This window comes from Vombatus ursinus, unplaced genomic scaffold, assembly GCF_900497805.2.
Source record: "Vombatus ursinus unplaced genomic scaffold, bare-nosed wombat genome assembly UNPS02010548.1, whole genome shotgun sequence".
Taxonomy (NCBI): Eukaryota; Metazoa; Chordata; class Mammalia; order Diprotodontia; family Vombatidae; genus Vombatus; species Vombatus ursinus.
In genome coordinates, this window is record NW_020950326.1 from 20,496,608 (window position 1) to 20,518,626 (window position 22,019).

The window sequence follows — 22,019 nt, forward strand, 5'->3', positions numbered from 1 at the left end:
GAACATAATATGGAGCATAAAAATAAAGCCTCACTTTAATCCAGATAGATTTAAACAAAATAAATTATCTATTATTATTATATTATTATATTGTATTATTATATTATCCATATCAGTACTTCCTATTTCTTTATCACAGAAGGATATTAGATTGTTCAACACAATTTGCTCTTTAATGAATCACTGTATTTACTTTCAGATACCTTGTACTCTTCTAGGTGATATTTTCCATTCAAGACCAATTCTTCACTACTCATGCCCAACAAAATAAATAGGTACTGGATTATGCTTCAGTCTGTAAGTCTGAACTAAAAGATAACAGGATCATTTGTTTCAGTATCTTCCTCAATATTAAAATTAAAGGAAATGTCCAAAGTTAACATGAGGCTTCTAGCATGTTGAACTGATCATTTCTGGGGGATTTACAGAAAGAGATAGAAGAGTAACACAAGATGAGAACAGGAGGAAGTGAAACGGCCTGGGAGTAAAAGTGGATCAACTGATCCACTTAAGAATCAAAGAAGCCCCAAATCAAAAGAATACTGAAGATAATCCAAAGTAACTAAGGTAGCTCTACATCAATAAAGGCAACCAACAACACTATTTGTCAGAAGGGGATTTCTCTCAAGGCTGCCCTAAAAAAAAGTATGCTCTAGATCCACTGCTAAATTGCTAACAACAACAACAACAACAACAACAATAATAATAATAACAGCAGCAGCTAGCATTTATATAGCACTTTACAAATGTTATCTCATTTAATCATCACAACCCTAGGCGGTAGGATGCTCAAGAAAATTCAGAATTTCTAAGTTCAAGCAATCCATAGCCTCAGCCTCTCTCTCTAGCAGGGATTATAACAGGCATGTGTCTATCACGTCTGATAGTGTTTTTTAAGAAAGCTTTACATTAGAGAGAGATTCATGGTTTCACATATAATCCTCTTTTTCTATTCTTTTAATGTTCTCTTTTTTTGATGTCTGTTAAATTCAGAATAAAAAATAAAAATTTTAAAATAATGATAATAATAAATTAAAAGAAGAGTCTTAGATTTCAGAGATCAGCTTTGTGACTGTCAAATATTAGTCTACAAAAAAATTAGTCTACAAAACATTGCCCATCAGGGAGGGCAGACAAAAAGTAAATGAAGAAAAATAAAGTACTATCATATATAGAATGAAGGCAATCATAAGCAAATATGCTTATAATTATGATGTAAAAATTTCAAATATCTTAGAATTTCCAAACTCAAATCTACTCATTGCTACTTTCCAAAGTTCAATGCTATCTTTATTGGTCAAGTAAGCAGTATTCTCATTTCTTAGTTCCTTTACTCTTTCCTACTATAATATATTCTTCCTATATACTTCTCCCATTTCAGGACCAAAGGATTTGCACTCTCCTCTGCTGATTTGCAACAATCAATCAATCAATATTTATTAAGCACTTAACTCTGTGCCAAGTACTGTGCTAAAGTTGGGGCTGCAAAAAAAAATGGCAAATGATGACGGTCCCTGCCTTCAAGAAGCTTACAATCTAATGGGGAGAAAATATGAAAACAAATACATACAAAGCAAGTTATATAGAGAATAAATAGGAAATCCTCAATAAGCAGAAGGCATTAATTAAGAGGATTGGGAAAGGTTTCCTATAGAATGTATGATTTTAGTTGGGAAGGATGCCGGGAAGGAAGCCAGGAAGGTCAGTAGTTGGAACAGATGCAGGAGAGCATTTCAGGCATAGGGGACAGTCACAGAAAATACCCAGAGCCAAGAGATAGAGTATTTTCTTTGTGGAACAGCCAAGAGGCCAATGTCATTGGATCAGAGAATAAGCTGTGGGGAGAAAGGTATAAGAAGACTGGAAAGGTAGGAAAAGACTAGGTTATAAAAGGCTCTGAATGTCAAACAAATCACTCTGTATTTGATCCTGAGACAAGAGGGAGTCACTAGAGTTTACTGAGTGTAGGCAAGGGATATTTGACATGATTGGATCTATGCTTTGGGAAAATTACTTGAGTAGATGAATAGAGGATGGACTGGAATAGGGAGAGACTTGAGGCAGGCAGACCTATCAGCAGGCTATCACAATAATCAACATGAGGAGATGAGGGTCTGCACCAGAGTGTTGACAGTGTCACAGAAGAAAAGGAGGCTTGTTGGAGAAATGTTGCAAAGGTGAAACTGACAAGCAATGACAACAGATTGGAGGAGAGATAGTGAGGAATCCAGGATTACTTCCAGGTTGTAAGCCTAAAGGATAGGAGGATGATGTTGCCCTCTACAAAAAAAAAAAGGGAAGGTTTAGGAGAAAATATAATGAGTTCCATTTTGGACAAATTGAGTTTTAAGACGTCTACTGCACATCCAGTTTAAAGTGTCTGAAAGGCAGTTGGAGATGCAAGACCGGACAGGTGCAGAGGGATTGGGGCAGGACAGGTAGATTTGAGAATCATCAGCAAAGAGATTAAATTCATGGCAGCTGATGAGATCACCAATGAAATAGCATCTAGGGAGAAGAGAAGAGGGTTCAGGGCAGAACCTATAGGACACCTATGGTTAGAAGGCATAATCTGGAAGAGAATTCAGCAAAGGAGACAGAGAAGGAAGTGTCATACAGGTAGGAAGCAAACCAGGAGAGAGCAGTATGCCAAAAACCTAGAGAGAAGAGAGTATCAAGGAGGAAAAAGAGATCAACGGTATCAAAGGCTGCAGAAAGGTCAAGCAGAATGAGGATTGAGAAAGGACTCTTGGATTTGGCTATTAAAAGATCATTAGTAACAAAACAAACAGATTTTATACAATGCTATAATAAAAATTCCTACTGGTGACAATGGTTTTAAAACCATTTTTTGAGTCTTATTCATATTTGTACTAAGGTGTCTTACATACAACAGATTCTGTGAAGGCCAATTCTTTCAAAATAATTAGAAAATATTAACTATATATGGCATCAATCTACAAGTCTTAATAAAAAAAAATAGGCTACTATACTGGATGAAAATTGAAAATGTGACCACAAGCCAGAACCAAGCATGAAAGATACTGAAACAAAAAGTCTATGCAACTGAGCTCCAGAATTTTACTGAAGAGGGTTCTATGGCCCTCAATAAACCTATTTAACTTTCTTTTAGGTAAAAATTAAAATAAGCTTGATTATAACAGTGCCTTGCATACAACAGGCACTTAAGGTTATTGAAGCTCAATCTCGGTTTATTTAAACAGTAATTCACATATTCACATACAATTAATGCTAAGAAAACTGGTCTGTGACTGTCTTCCTTATCTATGCTTGAAACATAAGACTAAACACAAAAATAAAAGATTAAGGCATGAAACTGGTAATCACCTACAAGTGAAAAGTTGAAACAAAAATAAAGCAATGATTCATGATGAATCCATTAAGTCTCCAAGGTCTTTACCACATGTACAACTTCATTTTCAAATGCTCAATTTAAGCAATTACGTTTTCAAGCAATAGCTGATTAAGTACAATATGTTCTCCTCATTACAAAAGACATATACTTTTTATATATCCTTAATTTTTACTCTAACATCAGAAATTTTCAAATTCAACACTTTTATTAAGAACTGACTTAGTAGTAGTGTGTTAGGCACCGGAGAAAATTAAAAGCTTTTATAACATCCCAGCTCTCACATAGCATACAGTCTAGGAAGGAGCTAACCTACAAAAACAGACAACTATAATATGCAAAATTACATGATTAACTGTATAAAAGAGGTTCTAAAAAAAAGTCCTTTATGAGATCCTAGGAAAGATACTGATCCCAAAGGGCTCAGCGAAGACTTCAGATTTTAGGTGGTATTAAATAATGAAAAATGAAAGCAGAAATACCAGCAATTTCATAATTTAAAACATTAAAATTTATAAAATCATTTAAAGCTATAAAAATATTTCTATTTGTTACTTCCATATTCAAAAAATTAGTCCAAAAATGGGGCAAAATCCCTTAATTTTAAATAACACACTTAAAAACCAGTTCGTACAGAAAACCTACTTAATTAAGCTTTCAACATTTACTTTCTTACACCATAATACTCAGTAGTTTGTATGTAAATAAGTCTAATTTCCAAAGTATCAGTAATACAGGAAGTTTTTAAAGTTTACCTTGCAAAAAATGGAGTATATCTTATAACTCTTTGTATCTCTACACACCAAATATATTATAGATGATTAAAATATTTGTTCACTAATGGATTTCAACAATGTCTTTATTAAAAGAAAAATACTATTGAAAAGAAAACTTTTTTTATTTTAAACAGCATCATGACTTACTTCTGTTTAAAATATCAGAAAAAGAAAACCATTAACATAGCAAAGAACATCATTTCAAAACAAAAACAAATATAACATTGTAACACAGTATTTCATAAGACATTATCCTATGACGTTATATTTGATTATACAACTTAAAAATATTTATGTTGTTAATTCACTATGTACAAATTAGTCAAAGAACGTAGTGATGTGAAATTCATTTAATTTAAGAAGTAGCAAGCCTAAAGAATTTAGGTCACACAGAGAACATACTTAGTTGAACTTTCACCATCTAGTTTCTTATACCATAACCCTCAATATTACCTAAATAGATAAACCTAATTTACAACATAATGGAAGAAATGCAACAACAATAGTCTCCATAAAAGTTTACCTAAGAGCAGAAATGAAGTAAAAATATCCATGTCTTAATTTCTGATGCTTCTGTATCACCAGTATATCCAAGAAAAAAAGTCCTTGTACACAGGATAATTCACCCTGCAAAATGTGCCTATAAAAGTATGCCTTAAAATTGACTGTCCTAAAACAGAAGGTACTTTCAGTGGCGTTATATAAGCAAACCAAGCAAGCCAATTCAATGACGTGGAAACCAACTCATGAAACAGAAATGAAGCAGATAGAATGAACCCTTATTCTAACTTCTACCCTTTAGTACCTGTCAACTTTTCAAAATAAAAACAAGAGTCCACTTCTCCAAGCAAAGACTGGAAAATTTCTGAATGAAAAGTTATAAACAAACTACTGAGTCATCCCAAACATTTTAAAGGATTACACTTTTAAATTCATTAACCAACTATAGATTCGTTACTTTTTCTTTTTTTAAAAGATAAAATAGGGGGCAGCTAGGTGGCACAGTGGATAGAGCACCGGCCCTGGATTCAGGAGGACCTGAGTTCAAATCCAGCCTCAGACACATAACACTTACTAGCTGCGTGACCCTGGGCAAGTCACTTAACCCCATTGCCTAACCAAAAATAAATAAATAAAAGATAAAATAATATTTTCAATAATTTTATTATCGACAATAACATTTCTTAAGCATCTATTATAAGCCTGGAGGTTAAACTAAGAAACTTGCTAAAAACTTGCTCACCTAGTCATTTCATTCTAAACTCTGACTTCTCCCAAACTACACTGTATTCCCAGACTATGCCCCACCCTTCACAATCCCACTGTGCTCTTTCCCATAATGCTGCAGAAGTTTCACTCCAAAGAATCCTTTTCTAGACTGATGTCCATTTCAAGTTCCTCATTTATGTGTAGAATTCCAAGTCTGAATTATTGAGGGACAAATAACAGTAAGATTTATGACTGAGTCTAGAATGTTTCATCAGCAATCAAAAGGGAGTCACAGATCCAGAAACAAATGAAATGGAAAAGGGATGACGGTCAATCAGAGAGAATTCCTAACAGGCCAGTGAAAGAAGAGTAAAGAAGTCACAATTTGCCAAAAGAATGAGGAGGGAGCAGGGGAGGATGAACAATATACAAATGCAAATGAAACAAACTAAAAAATACACATTCACTCACTTTCCATTGTTACATTAAAAACACAACAAAGAGCTCAGATTTCCCACACCTCATTATTCACTAAAGGAATAAACAATGAATACCTTAATCATTTCCTCTATACTGGGATACTCTGCAATAAAGAGGCAAAATAAAATGGGGGTGGGGGTGGGGAGCAGAATGACATACTTACAGAATTGTAGACTGATGCTCAAAAAGGCTAGTAAAGCAGCCAAGACCAGCAGCAACAAAAAACGATTTCGGAAAAGCATTATTATTTGTTTTACTTTCTCTTCATGGTTTCACCTCAAACTGGAATTATGCCCTGTAATAAAAAAGGCAATAAACATATGTTGAAAGATTGGAAAACTAAGTATGTCAACTGTTGGACTGAAGAAAATTCAATTACTCTTTGCCCTGGCAGACGAGCTAATCCCTGACCACAAAAAAAATCTATTATTGTTTTTATTTACTCCGTTCAGAAAAATCTTTGAAAATAAATAATAATGCAGTAATCCTACATTTATCTGGTATCACAGGGGAATAAAGCACTCTACACAAGCAATTTTTTTCCAGATAATGAAACTTTTCTTTTTTAGCCTTCAACTTTTTTTTTAATCTTTAACTCCTCTTATAGAAATCTTAACTTACCTACATTTTCTTGCCTCCATAAACATACTAATAAATCCTAAACTCCTATAAGCTCCTTAAAGGGCAAAGAGTATGTTGTTTTTCACATTTTGTGTCCCCAGAGACTACCAGCAGCAAATACCTAATAAATCCTGAATTAGCACAATTTAACCTCTTTGATGAAATAGGCTTATTATGATGAAGTATTCTGCTTCTAGCCAGCTGTGTGATTTATTAAATCACTTAATCTCACTTAGCCTCAGTTTCCTCTTCTTCATCCATAATATAAGGAGAATGAACTTAATATTTTTAAGGTCCCTTCCAAGATTCTATGGCTCCATCTATACTGATGTTATACAGTGAAGTCATCAAGGGGTACCTTAAGTGTATATGGCTGTCTGTTCTACATTAAACACCCACAGAAAGTCAGCCAGTGTGTCAGTCAATAAATATTTATTAAACACTATATGCCAAGCAATGTGCTATGTACTCAGGATAAAAATTCAGAAAAAGATAGTCCTGGGCCTGACGGAGTTTATAATCTAATGGGAGAAGACAACACACCCAAGAAATCAAAATGGGGAAGAGGGGTAGGGGAGGGGACAGGTGAGGAAAAGTCCCCAGATCATGGCTGTGGTGGAGGAATCAAAGAAAACCAAAATTAGGGCAGCCAGAAGTCCAAAATGAGAGCATTTAGATGGGAAATGAGATGTTGAAGGGGGCTTCTTTTCCAGTTCATTTGTCTGCTTTTTAAAATGTTTCTGTATCATCCCTCATTACTAAGTCTCTCAGGGATCACCTCTACTTGTTCAATTCAATTCAATTTAACAAATATTTATTAAGTACCTGCAGTGAAAAGTACTGTGCCAGATGCTGGAGGGCATAAAGACAAAGAAAACAGCCCCTCCCCAGAAGAGCTTATTCTTACTTGTTGGCAGTGAGCTCTCCTCTCTTCAACTCACTATTTCTGCTTTATAAGCTTTGAAAAATTTGATAGCTAAGCTAGTTAGTTATAACTCTGTATGAACAGTAAAAACAAATGAGGTCATGAGGGATCCTCCTCTGAGTAAAGTGCAAGATCTTTCGAGAATGAATTCTCTAACATCTATCTTTACTAACAAGGGGTCTTTTGGGGGGGGGCACTTCCTAGGAGCCACATTCTGGATGGTAGAAGGTAGGACCTATGAGGTGTTACTTTACAATTTAGTGTGCAAAAACCTATTTTACAAATGATCAAAATTAGGGTAATAGGATCATAAATTTAGAGCTGGAAGGGAATTTAGGGCTAGTTCCTCTGACAAAGGAGAAACAAGATGCCTAAAGAGGTTAAGTGATTTATTCAAGCTCCTACAGACAGTAAGTGGCAGAGCTGGGACTGAAACCTGGGTCCTTTGCCTCCGGTATTCTTTCTTTTAAACCACAGGTCATCTTTTTCTGTAGCACTCAGAACTTAATAGAATAGTTCAGATGTAGTTTGTCCAGCACTGTAGAGTATACTTCTTTTTCACTGAAGACTTTTGTCACTTCTTTGTGCATTCTGATACATATTAACTTTTAAGTCAAATAAAAATCTGCATCTTTTTTACATGAACTATTGAACTATGCCAATTCATACCCATACAGTTGATTTTTTAATCTAAACAATAGATTTTACATTTCCACCCTATGTGATTTTATCTTCTTGGTTTCAGTTGTCATCCAACAGCTCAATAATTCCTCTTAGTTTTATGTAAATTTAATAAGCACATAAAATTGATTTAAAGTTGAACAAAATGTAAAACTGAGTCTGGTATACCTTAAGTCCCTTTAGTTTATTCTTATTTATCCCTTTTTATTTTACTTCTATACAAAACTGGGCAATACACTAATTAAAAGTGATTTCAACTCATTTTATTTCTTAGGGATTGTTTTTATGAGTCAAATAGGGTTAAGCATTACAGAAAACTAGTAAAGCAGCAATTACAGAAAACTAATCCCACCTCTGTTTATAATTATCCAAGTTAACTACAAAGCTACTTCCCTAGTGTTTAGGTGTGACTAAGACAAGGTTGAAAGTGTCTGATGTCCTCTGACTATATAGGATATAAATGTCTCACTGACACCACATTTGGTAACTAGATGGAACATGAATCCTTGCCTTGAATGCTAGGTGATTTGCTGGTAGGAGAATGGATGACTAAAATCAAGAGTTGTGTAAAGCTGTGCTATGCCCTTGGATTTGGGCTTAAAAGGAGAATAAATGGAGAGAACAGAAGGACTACAAACAGATTCCCTGGAGGCAGAACTACCCAAGAGACAAGTTCTTGGACCAAGGCTTCAGGAGATAAAAGAAGTCCTACAAAGAACCAAAAAGGAGTCAGAAGCATCATGAAAAACAGTCATAATGCGAAGGAGTATGGCTGGCTGGACCTGTACTGGTATACAGTGAGAAGGTATTTGATTCTTTATGGACCCCAGTTCTTTCCCCTTTGGAGGCAGCTTCGATCTTAAAAAACTATTTTAAGTCTGGATAACTATATTTCTGGGAGGAAGGGAGAGAGGGGGCTTCACTAAAGAGTGACAGAGAGCTGTCTTGATGCTTACAACCTTGGGTACAAGTCCCTTGTGCTTTGAGCTTTCTGTCAGATAAAAGTAAAGCCTCTCCTGTATTCTCTATTTTAGTCTAAGGACTTACATGAGAGCTGAGGGCCTTTTTACCTTTTCTTAGAGATTTAGACACAAGCCATATACTCTAATGTTCCCAGGCAAGTTGACAGATAAAGACAAAATGGACCAAATTCTGATGTTCTCAGGGAAAACCTGGATGGGGATGTAAATTAAAGAAAGCAATCTATGTGAGATACCAAGATTGAAAACAGTCCATGTAAACCCAGCACTGAAGTTCTAGGTCCCAAGTTGAACTAGAATATTCAGAACCTCAACCTTAATTTATCATTTTCTTAAAGAAATGAACCAGATGAGCCATGTCATTACCTCTACCTTAAAAGTGATCCTGAACGGGACGTGGTTATAAAGGAATGAGATTGCTCTTTTAAACAAATATTCCAGAACTTACACGGCCATATGTTTCCTCCTTTAAAAACTTACCTTACAAGACTAAAAACTTATTCCAACGATGCTGCCATTTTCAAAACATTTTTGGAATTTCTATTTTGAAATTACCTTCACAGGCCATTTTCCAGACCCACATAAGAAAGTTGGTCTCATTTTATAGTTACATCACCATGACCAAAATAAAAAATAAAGGAAACTGTGTGTGGGCCCTCCTTAGAGTCACGTCCATTCTGCTTTATGCTAGTCCATCTTTTTAAAGTCCAAGAGAGAGCACAGGTATTTATTATGGGAACTGCAATACAAGATGCTAAATAACTACAGTAAAGGAAAAAAAAACAGTAAATGATATGTTCAGTTGTGTCCAACTCTTCATGACCCCATTCAGGGTTTTCCTGGCATAGGTACTACAGCAGTTTGTCATTTCCTTTTCCAACTCATTTTACAGATGAGGAAACTGAGGCAAACAGAGTTAAGTAACTTACCCAAAGTCACACAGCTAGTAAATGTCTGAGGCCAGATTTGGGCTCAGGTCTTCCAGACTCCAAGCCCAACACTCTATCCAGTAAGCCAGCTAGCTTCTTACATTTTACTCCCCTCCATTTACTCTCCAATCCAGATGCTGGTCTTCTTACTACTCCTCACACAGGTGGTTCTATCTCCCTATGCTATACCTCTTCACTGGCAGTAAACCAAAATGTTCTCCTTTCTCATCTTTACCCTGCTGCTTTAGCTTTCTTTGAGACTTGGCTCAAATCCCACCTTCTACAACAGTCTTTTCCTGGATCCACTAAACTCCACTACTAATGCTTTCCCTCTAAGATTGTTTATAATTTACCATCTAAACATCTTATGTGTACATAATTGTTTGCAAGTTGTCTCCCTAATTAGAATGTGAGTTCCTTGAAGACAGTGATCATTTTTACCTTTCTTTGTTAGCACAATGCCATAGTAATAGCTTAGTAAAGTTGAATTGAAAAAAATAATATCAGGTATTCAAGTTTTTATTTCTGTGTGTGTTTGTCACACATAGTCATATATATATATAAAACACCTATTACTACATATATTACTATATGTTATATATTGTAAGAGTTTAAGAAATGGTTACTACCATGATATCTGGGGAAAATCAAAGAATGTCAAGCAGATAATATGGTTTTTTTGTGGTAGACAATCCAATCTGGACAACGAAGAACCACTAATTCGAATCGAGAAATATCATAATTGATGTTATGGTTTAGGGAAATTAATCTGGCAGTAGACTAATCTAGGCCAGATTGATAAAGAGGTGGCTATTACAACAATACAGAAGAAAGGTGTTGATCTGAATTAGGGTGGTGGTTGTGGGAACAGTAAAAAGGATGTAAGAGGGGCAGCTAGGTGGCTCAGTGGATAGAGCACCAGCCTTGGAGTCAGGAGGACCTGAGTTCAAATCCGACCTTAGACACATAACACTTACTAGCTGTGTGACCCTAGGCAAGTCACTTAACCCCAAATGCCTCACCAAAAAAAAAAAGCATGTCAGACACATTGCAGGCAGGGTGGCACAGATGAAAGAGTACTGCTTTTAGAATCAAAAGATCTGGATTCAACTACCCTCTACGACACCGTACATATGGAGAGGCAGTTAGGTGGCACAGTGGATACACCGATCCTGAAGTCAGGAGGACCTGAGTTCAAATCCGGCCTCAGGTCAAGCACTTGACACTTACTAGCTGTGTGACCCTGGGCAAGTCACTTAACCCCAATTGCCTAAAAACTAAACAAACAGATACTGTACATATGGCCCTGGACAATTCACTTACCTACTCTGAATCAACCTATCTCAATGGGTCGTAAGGAAAATACTTTATCTTGCTGTATAAATATAGATTATTAGTATTGTAGAATCTATAGTGCAAAACAAATTATTGTATTTAGTGGGAGGGAGAGTCAAAGGTGATTGCAAAGTTTTGTGACTAGTCCAATTAACTGAACTAGAAAAGGGGAAGAAGTGGCTGGGTAAAGATGAATTTTGGTTTATAATTTCTCAAATTTGTATTATTATCTTTAAAAAAATACTCTAAGAGACATGTGCTATTCCCATTTTGCTATAAGGAATGTCAGGAGGGCCTAGACAGACTTTCTCTAAATTCTATCCAAGTTGCTGCAACTAAATGAGTTGCTCCATTTCCACATCCTGAATAGCTGGTGTTCCCCTTCATTCCTCTGGCTGCCTTTCAGGTTGTGACAGCATACCTGAGTCACTTCAGTATATTAAACTAGCACTACAATTACTAGTTTCCTCTGCAGCAGCAATGCAGGGGGCTGACTCAGCCTCTTCTTTCACTATTTCTTTCCACAGTTTTTGTCCTGGAATGTTCTCCCTCCCTCTACCATAAGGAAACAATTATCACCAGTCTCTCAGCATACTTAAATTGCTGGATTCTGTGTCAATTATTCAAGCTTTCTTTGGAATTTAACAGTACAACCAGTTCTACTGATCAGCTGTAAATAATTTGGAATCTCAGCACTCCAGGTGGAGTAAAACATTGTTTTACAATGCATAAGAACTACCTCTATAAATCAGTTCTTGTGTTTCCATTTTTGTCATTATTCCCTCAAAAGAAGTCTCTAGTTTCATGTCCCCAGAGTCAGCTGCTCCTTCCAAAAAGCAAGTCAAACCCAAAGTATGCCCTATGATCTGTGAACAAATTTTCTAGCCCCTCATTAAAATAAACACACAAATACCCATAATACACAAACTTTTTTAAAAAAAGAAATCAAAATTCTTTATTAGTGATCTAACCATTACTGGTTTTGGAACAAGAACATGCATTTATTCATTTATCTTCAAGGTAAGTCACTAAGAATCCCCAGATATCAATCAATCAAAAAAGTACTTGTTACAAATCTACTATGAACCAGGCAATACGTCATGCAATGGAAATATAAAGACAAAACTGAAATAGTCCCTGCCCTCAAGGAGTTTACATTCTATCAAGGACACAAACATGTGCATCCAATATAGATACAAGATAATTTGAGGAGGAGGGAAACATGAAAAGGCCTCTTGAAGAAGCTCTCAAGCTGAGCCTTGAAGGAAATTAGGGATTCTAAAATGAGAAAGCAAGGAGAGAGTTATCTTCCAAGCATGGGGATAGTCAATGCACAGGCATGAAGACAAGAGATGGAGTACCTCATATGAGGGACAGTAAGAACAGTATGGCTAAACTATCATGTCTGAAAGGAAGTAATGTGAAATAAATCAGGAAAAGTCAGGTGGGACTAGGTTGTAAAGAGCTTTAAATACTAAACAGAAGAGTTTATATTTGACCCTAAAAGTGACTGAGAGCCACTGGAGTTTATTTATTAGGAGAGTGACAGACCTGAACTCTAGGAAAATCATTTTGGCAGATGTGTGGAAGATGGATTGAAGTGCAGAGACTTGAAGCAGGGAGACAAATTAGGTGGCCATTGTAGGAGTCCAGATGAGAGGTGATGAGGGCCCAAGCTAGGGTGGTGGCTCTGTGAGAAGAAAGAAGGGGATACATGAGAGAGATGTTGAGAAGGTAGAAATGGCAAGATTTGGGAACTGACTGGTCATATAAGGTAAGAGTGAGGAGTCAAGGATCACACTAAGATCGTAAATGTGGGTGACTGAAATCATGATCTTTAGAATATTCCACTCAGGTTTATTCAACAGTGAAAAAGAAGTTTGGTAATGAATGTGGTGTTCCTAGTAAGCCATTTTATATAATTTGATTAAAATACTTGAAAATATGTTAATATATAATTTGCATTTAAAAATAATAAACACCTATCATGTTTAAGCTGAATTCATGTGGTCAATGATTTTGAATATTTTTATTATTTTGAAAAACGCAAAGAAGTATAGTGGATAGAAAGCTCTTCTATTCTTTAGTCAGAATGACATATGCTCAAGTCCCACCTCTGACACACAGTGGCTGTGTGACCCTGGGCAAGTCACTGAACCTTTCAGTGCCCCAAGCAACTCTCCAAGACTATAAACTACTAAAGTGTTGATTTGCACTGGAGTCTTCTCAACTGGGTTCCCTTTACCAGTGAAATCAAAGTTCCACTTAAATGCACACAAGTTAAGAACCTGAAGTCCTGATAGTGTTGCTTTTTTCAATTCAGCTCATTTGCACTGAACTTCAGAGCCATGGTAATAATGAACCCAACAATTAAAGGACAAAACATTTCAGACAGTACCTAGCTAACAGGGAACCAAAAATCTATTATGAAATAAATGAGAAAAAGTAAAAATACAGAAATGTTTTTAAAAGTACTCTCTACAACTAATTTTCAATTCCAAATCCAAAGCCTTGGCACATTTACCTTTTCAAAGTTGTAAATTACACGTCTAGACAGACTCTGGTTTCAGAACATATGACACCATAGTTATCTGCCAGGGCAGGGCTTACTCACTTACTTCGTGGTTTCTTACTGTCATCAACTCTCCTGATGGCCTTCATTTCTCCTCACAGTGCCTGGCACACAGTAAGCACTTAATACATGTTTACTGATTGACTATCATTCACTCCTAGCCTTTAAGGAAAAACGGAAATTTTTTGCTCTCCTACTCTGCTGCCTAAAAATGACAAGGAAACTTTACTATTCTAACAGTTGTTCAAGTAAGTACTACCAGGAGAAAGAAAATGGTTAAAAATAACAAAAGGGGGAAGAAAATATAAAGATCTTAAGTTAAACCTAGTCCTAACTGCAAATATATATGGACCTTCAATTTTCCTAGTCACCTCTTTCTTGTCTAACTTCTTTCTTTGATGTTTCATCCAAAAATTCATCCAGAAATATCTGGGATAGATGCTAGATCAAGCTCTAGGACAGTGCTGGCATTTAGACAAGGTAGTTTAACTATCTGCTTCTGGAATCTACTTCCTCAAGGGGGGGGGGTGTCCTGCTTTGTGGCGCAATCATTTCTTTTTATGGGCTTTACGGCACCCTCACCTGTGTTTCAAGCCTGCAGCCACTTCCTTGTTAGTGTCAGAAAAAACTTCCTTATAATTAGAGCTATCTAAAAATGGAATGGTTTTCTTCAAGAGATGGTGGTTTCCATCTCCCTGAAGTTCTTCAAGCAGAGGCTGGATGACTACTTGTCTGATATGTTCTAATCAGGACTCCTTTCATGTAGGAGTTGGGGTAGGTGGTTGCTGAGGTTCCTTCCAACTCTCAAATTCTGTGATTTTGAGATTCTAAGGTTAATGTATTGTTATTAAGGCTATCAACAGGAATCCTGAAATCTCTGAGGATGATGGCAGGAAACTGAGTGAAGAAAACCAGGAACCTGATTCTAACATTAATGAAATCTGGAGAGTGGCCTAGAGGTGCCCTGCCCCTGTTAAGATGTAACTTCCTTGAGAATAGGGGTTGTTTTGTTTATTGTAATTGTATCTCAAGCACTTATCACTGTAATGTCTGGCAAACAGTAGGGGCTTAATAAATGCTTGTTGCCTGACCACAACAAGAATGAAGTGGGTAGGTATAATTTTATTGCCACAACTTCAAAGGACTGCAGTTATTCTCAAAAGAATGCAAGATCCTTGAAAGCATGGAATGTTTCCTTTTTGTCTTTGTATACCCAGCACCACTGCTTATTAACTAACTGATTACTGGGGGATTATCATCACAGAATGGGTTAGAAATAGCAATGTTGTTGTTGTCATCTGCTATTTTAGTCTAATACTCTTCATGATCCCATTTGGGATTTTTCTTGGCAAAGATACTGGAGTGATTTGCCATTTCCTTTTCCAGCTCATTTAACAGATGAGAAACTGAGGCAAACAGGGTTAAGTGACTTGCCCAAAGTGACACAGCTAGTGTCTGAAGCCACATTTGAACTCAGGAACAGGCTCTCTATCCCTTGCACTATCTAGCTCACAAACAGCAATAGGGAACAAGAACTATATCACTCCTCCAGACTTTGTAAAAAGATGAGAATAGAAGTAGCTTCTAATGAAGAGAGATCTGTGCCACTCTGAAGTTAAAGCCAAATTTTAGTTAAAGAAAAAAGGTGGAAGGAATACTAAAAGAAAAGTTCAAGGGCACTGGGAAATTTGCTAATAATAAAACAGGTGATCTAAGGACAGAGTAGAATGACTCAGGATAAGAACAAATCAAGATAGAATGAGTCTATGAGCTAAAGATGATCTGAATATGTCTGAAATTTCAAGAGGAAATAGGCACATTAAAATAGATTCCAATAAGTATAATGGGAAGTAGATGGTATGGCATGTGGGCAGGGAAGGGTGACTGCTCAGTCAACAGAAATTAAACAGTGTAAGAACCTAAAAGGCCTAAAGTTCTAAACAGGACAAGAAATGCTAGTGTCATGAAACATGCCTCCAGTCAGTTTTAGTGACAAATCTGATACTTAATCAATCTGTGCCTTTGGACAAGTCATTTTACTTCTCTAAGGCACAATGCCCTCCTCAGTAAAATACAGATATTTTACTTTTATTTAAATAAAGTTTAAAGTGCACAGACTTACAGGGATTTTTGTTATAAGATTCTTTTCAGAATTTTTAACACCTAAGTACCTAGTAGTAGAACATGCAAACATAAGTTTTAAATACATGTATATATACATATATGTATGTGTGTACACAAAAGTATACATAAATTTACATAAAGATAATAACCATGTATACATATATAAAAAGATGAAATATTCCATAATAATATTCTATGTGGAATAAAAATGCAGTTGCTTCTCTTTGGATCCTAAAAAGAACATTTTCTGACCTTGCTAAGATAAAAAAGAAATATTCTCAAAAATTCATTCTGTATACTGTCTCATTCCAGTGATGTGTTCTCTCTATGTGTCTCTACTCCATCTAATGGAGTCCTACACCATCAGTTTCCTTATAAAGTCTGCATACATGGTGCTGATTTTTAATTTAGACAACACTGTGTCACTGCTGGATCCCAAAGTGCCAACTATCAGGGTATTGCAATGCACTCTGTAGCCTTCCTGAGCTAGAAACTGACAGTGGTAGTGCCTCTCCAAGTCCTTCAAATTTATCCACACTTCAGTGGTTTCCAGCTCTCCAGTAATTAATTAGTTTTATTTAACATGGAGCCATGCTTTTGGGTATGAGGACCAGAGTGGCAGAGGTTTGTTGGATGTGTTTCATTTAATCCCCTCCACTAACACAGACAATAGTGCTTATCACCAGAGAGAGCCAAATCTTCTGCCCAGCAGTCTAATTTGGCTTTGTGGATACAATGCCAATCTACAAGCCAGGTACAAGGTCCTTCTCCCATAAAAAAACCTAGAGGCCAGAGTCATAGAGGTAACTGAACACACTTTAGCCTGATTAGGTTTGCAAATTAGATGTTGCTTATAAAAATGTCTAAGCATCCATCTGTTTTAAACTCTCTATTCCTGGAATCAAAGGTCTATAATTTAGTCATAGGGACAGGACACTTATTTATCCTCCATTCAGATGAAATTTTTGTGGACAATTGCCAGGAGGCTACCAGTAGTCAGGACCAAATGTTTGATGCTGCTGCACTCTACTGCAAATTCTCTCTCTAGGGAGCCACTCAGATAGGTGGCAAAGTCTTCTGGATGAGGGTGTTAGGTTTGATTCTATTCCTCACCATGTCACTAAGGAAACGGTAAGAAAGTCAACCCAGATCAACTGAAGCCAGTAGTCTCACCCCATAAACTATCTGTCCAATGTCTACTGCTATGACTAGAGGCAATAGATTCATTCCCCCATTCACCCATTTTATAGGGGAAATAAAGGACTGCGATAATGGCTCTTTGGGAGAGGTACAGCCATCTCTTGACTTTTTTTTAATTGTTTTGTCCAAGGGACTGAAAGTACTCTTGGGAATTACACCATTCTTATGATGGAACAAAATACAGAACAGAATGAAAGTATTAACTGCATCTACTTCCTGCCAAGGTGTCAATTTCAACCTGTCTATATATGAGATCCAAATCTATGGTCATATTATCACATCCTTATAATTTGCAGTGTAGAACCCCACGGGGATTCCAAGGTAAAGGTAATTATTCTCCTTGGACATTACTGAGATCCCCTGATCTTGAATTCGAAATTAGGTGGGAGTACATTTTTTTCAACCATCAATTAATAAGGATGCACATTTTGCCCCATTAAAATGTAATCCTGCCCATCTGGCAACCTCACTCACATTATTCAACATTTTACTAACAGAGTCCAGGGTGTCAACCACTATGGCTAAATCATCTGTGCAGGCAAAGCCATTAACTCTCCTGCCATATAATGTAAAGACTAGCCCTGTCTTTCTCAGAGCATGATTATTAATTTCAGGGTTAGGTTAAAAACTATGGGGTTAAGAGGACAACTCTGCCTTACTCCTGCCTGGATAGAAATGCTTGATATAAGGCCACCCCTAGAAGGGATAGAAGTCTTACTATCCTGATAGAGTCTTTGTATAATGCTAATAGCCACTTCACGCAAACCAGTTTATCTCGCTGCCAGCCAGATTGTACTGTATGACACTGAGCCAAATGCATTGGTCAGATCAAGCCAGGCTACCCCACACATTTTCTTTTTGTGTCTGGCATCATCCAAGACTGACTACAGCAAGAAATTATGTTCACTGCAGTCATCAGTAGGCATGAAGCCCTTCTGGCTAATATGTACATTCCCTGTACTCCAATCATGAAGTCTTTTTGACAAGACAGAGGCATAAATCCTACCCAAGGCACTGCCTAGGGATATGGAGGGCAGGTTTGTATTGCCTTCCTTATGAATTAAAATGGTGGTAGACAGCTGCCACTCCTTCAGGGCATAATTAAATTTATGTGACATGTTAAAAAAAAAGTTGTTAAAATATGCCCCTCTAGATCAATCTTCTTCAAAATCCAGTATCTAATGCCATCCAGTCCAGGGGCTACGTTGTCGCAATGTTTCAGATGGTACCCTATTTCAATAGGAGAGACTAAATCCAGGAATGAATTTCCTGTATCAGCATGGATGTCATAATTTGGTATCAGTTTGCATAAAAATGTGAGGAAGGTGGCATTTGGGTCCAAATACTTTTTAGAAATATTCGTATAAAATTGCTATTGATATCTGACATGATGGCTGGCCTTCATGAGTTATCTCTCTAAATGCACAAAGGGTGATTAGTCCTCCTTAGTCTTTGCAACAGGACTACTATTTCTGCCAGATTTATTTAAAATTTTACATGTACAACTTAACTTGTCCAACCAATATTGCATTTATAATCCTACCACATTCTTTTAATAAAATCTGGTAAAAATGTATTGAAAATCAACATTTCTATATTTTTTGAAATTTTCTATTCACTTTTTGTGAAAATCAGACAGATATGGATTGGTAGAGTTATTAGGTAGGGCTCTATGATTTAAAATATGCTATCAGTTTCCTTTTTTTAATGTTTCCATTGTTTTAGCAGCTATCTGTGAAACATTAACTAAGGCAGTTTTGTTCCCAATAACACTGTTTCTATATCACTATATGTACACGTGATCTTAGCCTTTAAAGGTTTAAATAAATCACAACCTATATCACAGGTTCATTATGCAGAAAGCCCTAAAGTACAAAAGAAATGTGAATCATCCATAGCATTGTCATCAAATTGACAGCAGCTCTCAGAGTTCTAGGTATGAAAGTTTACTGGAATCCTCCAATAATAGTATATGGCAGGGGGCAAAAAGTCTAACTATCTAGCAACACCAAAAGACAGTTCTCCACTATCCACCCCCAGAAAGGGCCAAGACAATACAATAAAACATCCCTTTCAAAAATAAGTGAATTCAGGGGTAGTTAGGTGGTGCAGTGGATAAAGCTCCAGTCTTGGAGTTAGGAGGACCTGAATTCAAATATGGCCTCAGACACTTCACACTTACCAGCTGTGTGACTCTGGGCAACTCACTGAACCCCAACTGCCTCACCAAAAAGCAAAAAAAAAAAAAAGTGAATTTAAGTCTGCAAGCATTTAGAAAATTGCTAGAAATATGTATCCACTTATCTTTCACTCTTGCAGTTTAAACCACTATAGGTAAATAAAAGACAGTATTAAATGAAAATACATTTTTGATCCTTACAATACACTACTATAATTTTTAATAATAGCTTAAGTCTATAACTAAGGAGGACATATAAATACATATTTAACAAGTCCCCTTGCTTTTTTCAGATCAACTTAATGAAGGGTGTTTAACTGCAACTTCAAAGATGTTTGGGCTAGTGGTAACCAACCTCAATTCTGAGTAATGAAGCCCCAACAGACTCCACTGGCTTCCTGAAAACCTCAGCCAACAGCTTGTACCAATTCACGGCATTCATTAACATTTCCAATGAAACTGCAAACCAACATTTGCTGATTTTTATTTTGATGCATGGCAGAATACTCTGCAATTACAGCACAGTGACATGCAACAAAATGAAAGGATTTTGCTAAATGTAGTCCTAAAGTATCTATAAATAACTAAATTTAGCAGAGTTTGACAGATTAAAGACTTGTGAGTAAACTGTTATAAAAGAATACATGCTTTTTTTTTGCTTTTTTGCTTTTCTTTCTTTTCTTTTTCTATGTTCAATAGTCTCCAAAGGTAAACAAATTAAAAGGGAAGTCTAATAGATAGAGATAATCCAAACTAAAAAAAATTCTATTATATGTAATAATCACCTCCAATCCATGTTGCACATTAACTCCTGACTTCTTACTAAAACACCACTTTTCATCATTACTTTTCTGCTAAAGAGTGTTCAATGACTTCCTAATATCTATCCTATAAAAGATACATTTCTCTTCTAAGCTTTCAAACCTCTCAATATTCTGGCCCCATCCTCAAGCACATTACTTGGAGTCAGGAAGACCTGGGTTCAAATTCTATTTCAAACACTTGCTACCTATGTGATCCTGGGTAAATCTTAATCTCTTTGAACCTCAAGTTTCTGATCTGTAAAATATGGATAAATTCATCTACCTCACTGAGTTGTTGTGAAGATCAAATTAGATAATATATGCAAATCTCTTTGAAACCCTTAAAGCACTATCAGCTTTTAGGATGAAGTTGGCTAACAGTGATGACCATTTACCTTTCAATGTGTTCATAAAGCACACCTTTAATAATCTCTTCTAGTATTTTCCCAAGAATTTATATCAAGTTTACTGGCCTACAGTTTGAAGAATCCATTTTCTCCTCCTTTAAAAAAAAAATTAGATAGCTCCATTTTTATGGTACATATCTTTTCTTAATTTTTTTCCTCTTATCATTTCTTAATGATCACTTAAAGTATTGTGGTCATCTTATTCATAAATTTTCATCAAAACTTAAGAGATATCATTTGACTGAGCTAATTGCCAAATTTAAGAGTAGAAAGGTGCTTCTCTGGTATTTTTTCACTTATTTGGGCTTCCAAAATAACCAGTGAGCCACTTTTTTCCTGTATAATAACCAATCTGAGGATTATTCTTCTTGGTAGAAGAAAGATGTAAAATGGGTATTGAGTATTTCTATCTTCTTGGTGGTTGTCCTATACAGCCCAAGAGGAGTTCCATCCCTTTCTTTTTCCTTCTCTTGCCTCCAACTAACTAAAATATGCCTTTTTATTATCACTAACAGTTATCACAAGCCTCAGCCCATACTAGGCTTTAGCTTTCCTGACTATTCTAAGAGAATTATGTCTGACTTGTTTTCTTCTGATCCTTTTGAACTTCATTCCCGATTATGTTTTAAATATCCTATAATTTTACAGTGCTTTACAATGCATAAAACTGCCTAAAAAAATTTCCCTATGATAGCAATCTAGTGCAAGGAACAAGCATTTTCAAGTCCATCAGACCACATACAATCTTAATTACAGGTAAAATAAGCAACGCTGCTGTAATCACATAATTAAGCAGTAACAAGTAACAGCAGTATATTTCAGTCTACTGACTACGAACATGTTCTACCAAGGTGCACATATGAATACATACTTAAGAGTGCTCTTGATTCTTAAAATCAACTCAATGAAGAGTTTAACTGCAATATCAAAGATGCTTGGCTAAATATAACCAAACTAAATTCTGAGTAATGACATCTTAGTTTCATATTTTATATTATGGAAGGCTATAGGATAAGTTTTTAGATCTCCAAAATATTAAACTATTTTCTTTGTAAAGTATGGTATCGTAGAAAGAGCATGGGACTCCAAATCCAAAGATATAAGGATGAGTTCTGTTGGAGGGAAAGGGAGCAAAGGTTATTTCTAAAAGTCATTTAACTTCTCTGTTCCTGAGCTGCAAAATACAGGGATTAGATGAAATAAAGAGTTCTTGGCCTTTTTTGTGTCATAGAACTTTTCGGTAGTCTTTTGAAACCTACAGATTCCCTCTCAGAATATTTTTAAATTCATAATTGAAGGAAATACTGAATATCAGTTAGATGTTGGTGAAAATAAAGAAGAAATTATTTTCCCATCCAAGTTCACAGATACCCTTCACCCTGCCCAGTGCAATCCATTCATGGACTCCCACATTAAGAAGCCCTG

The 22,019-nt window shown here is 36.1% G+C and overlaps 1 protein-coding gene across 6 annotated transcripts in view; it reads right to left on the reverse strand.

Annotated features, from left to right (window-relative positions):
* PXYLP1 (2-phosphoxylose phosphatase 1) overlaps positions 1 to 22,019 on the reverse strand; it is a 54,115-nt gene that overhangs the window by 11,861 nt on the left and 20,235 nt on the right. For 3 of the 6 annotated variants that reach the window (XM_027854707.1, XM_027854710.1, XM_027854711.1), the window contains exon 2: positions 6,002 to 6,133. In XM_027854707.1, the coding sequence (XP_027710508.1) occupies positions 6,002 to 6,080 (79 nt within the window). In that variant the 5' untranslated portion in view covers positions 6,081 to 6,133. Of the gene's footprint in view, positions 1 to 6,001; positions 6,134 to 9,135; positions 9,238 to 12,860; positions 12,880 to 22,019 lie in introns of those variants that run through there. The other 3 variants (XM_027854706.1, XM_027854708.1, XM_027854709.1) reach the window with 2 other exon arrangements.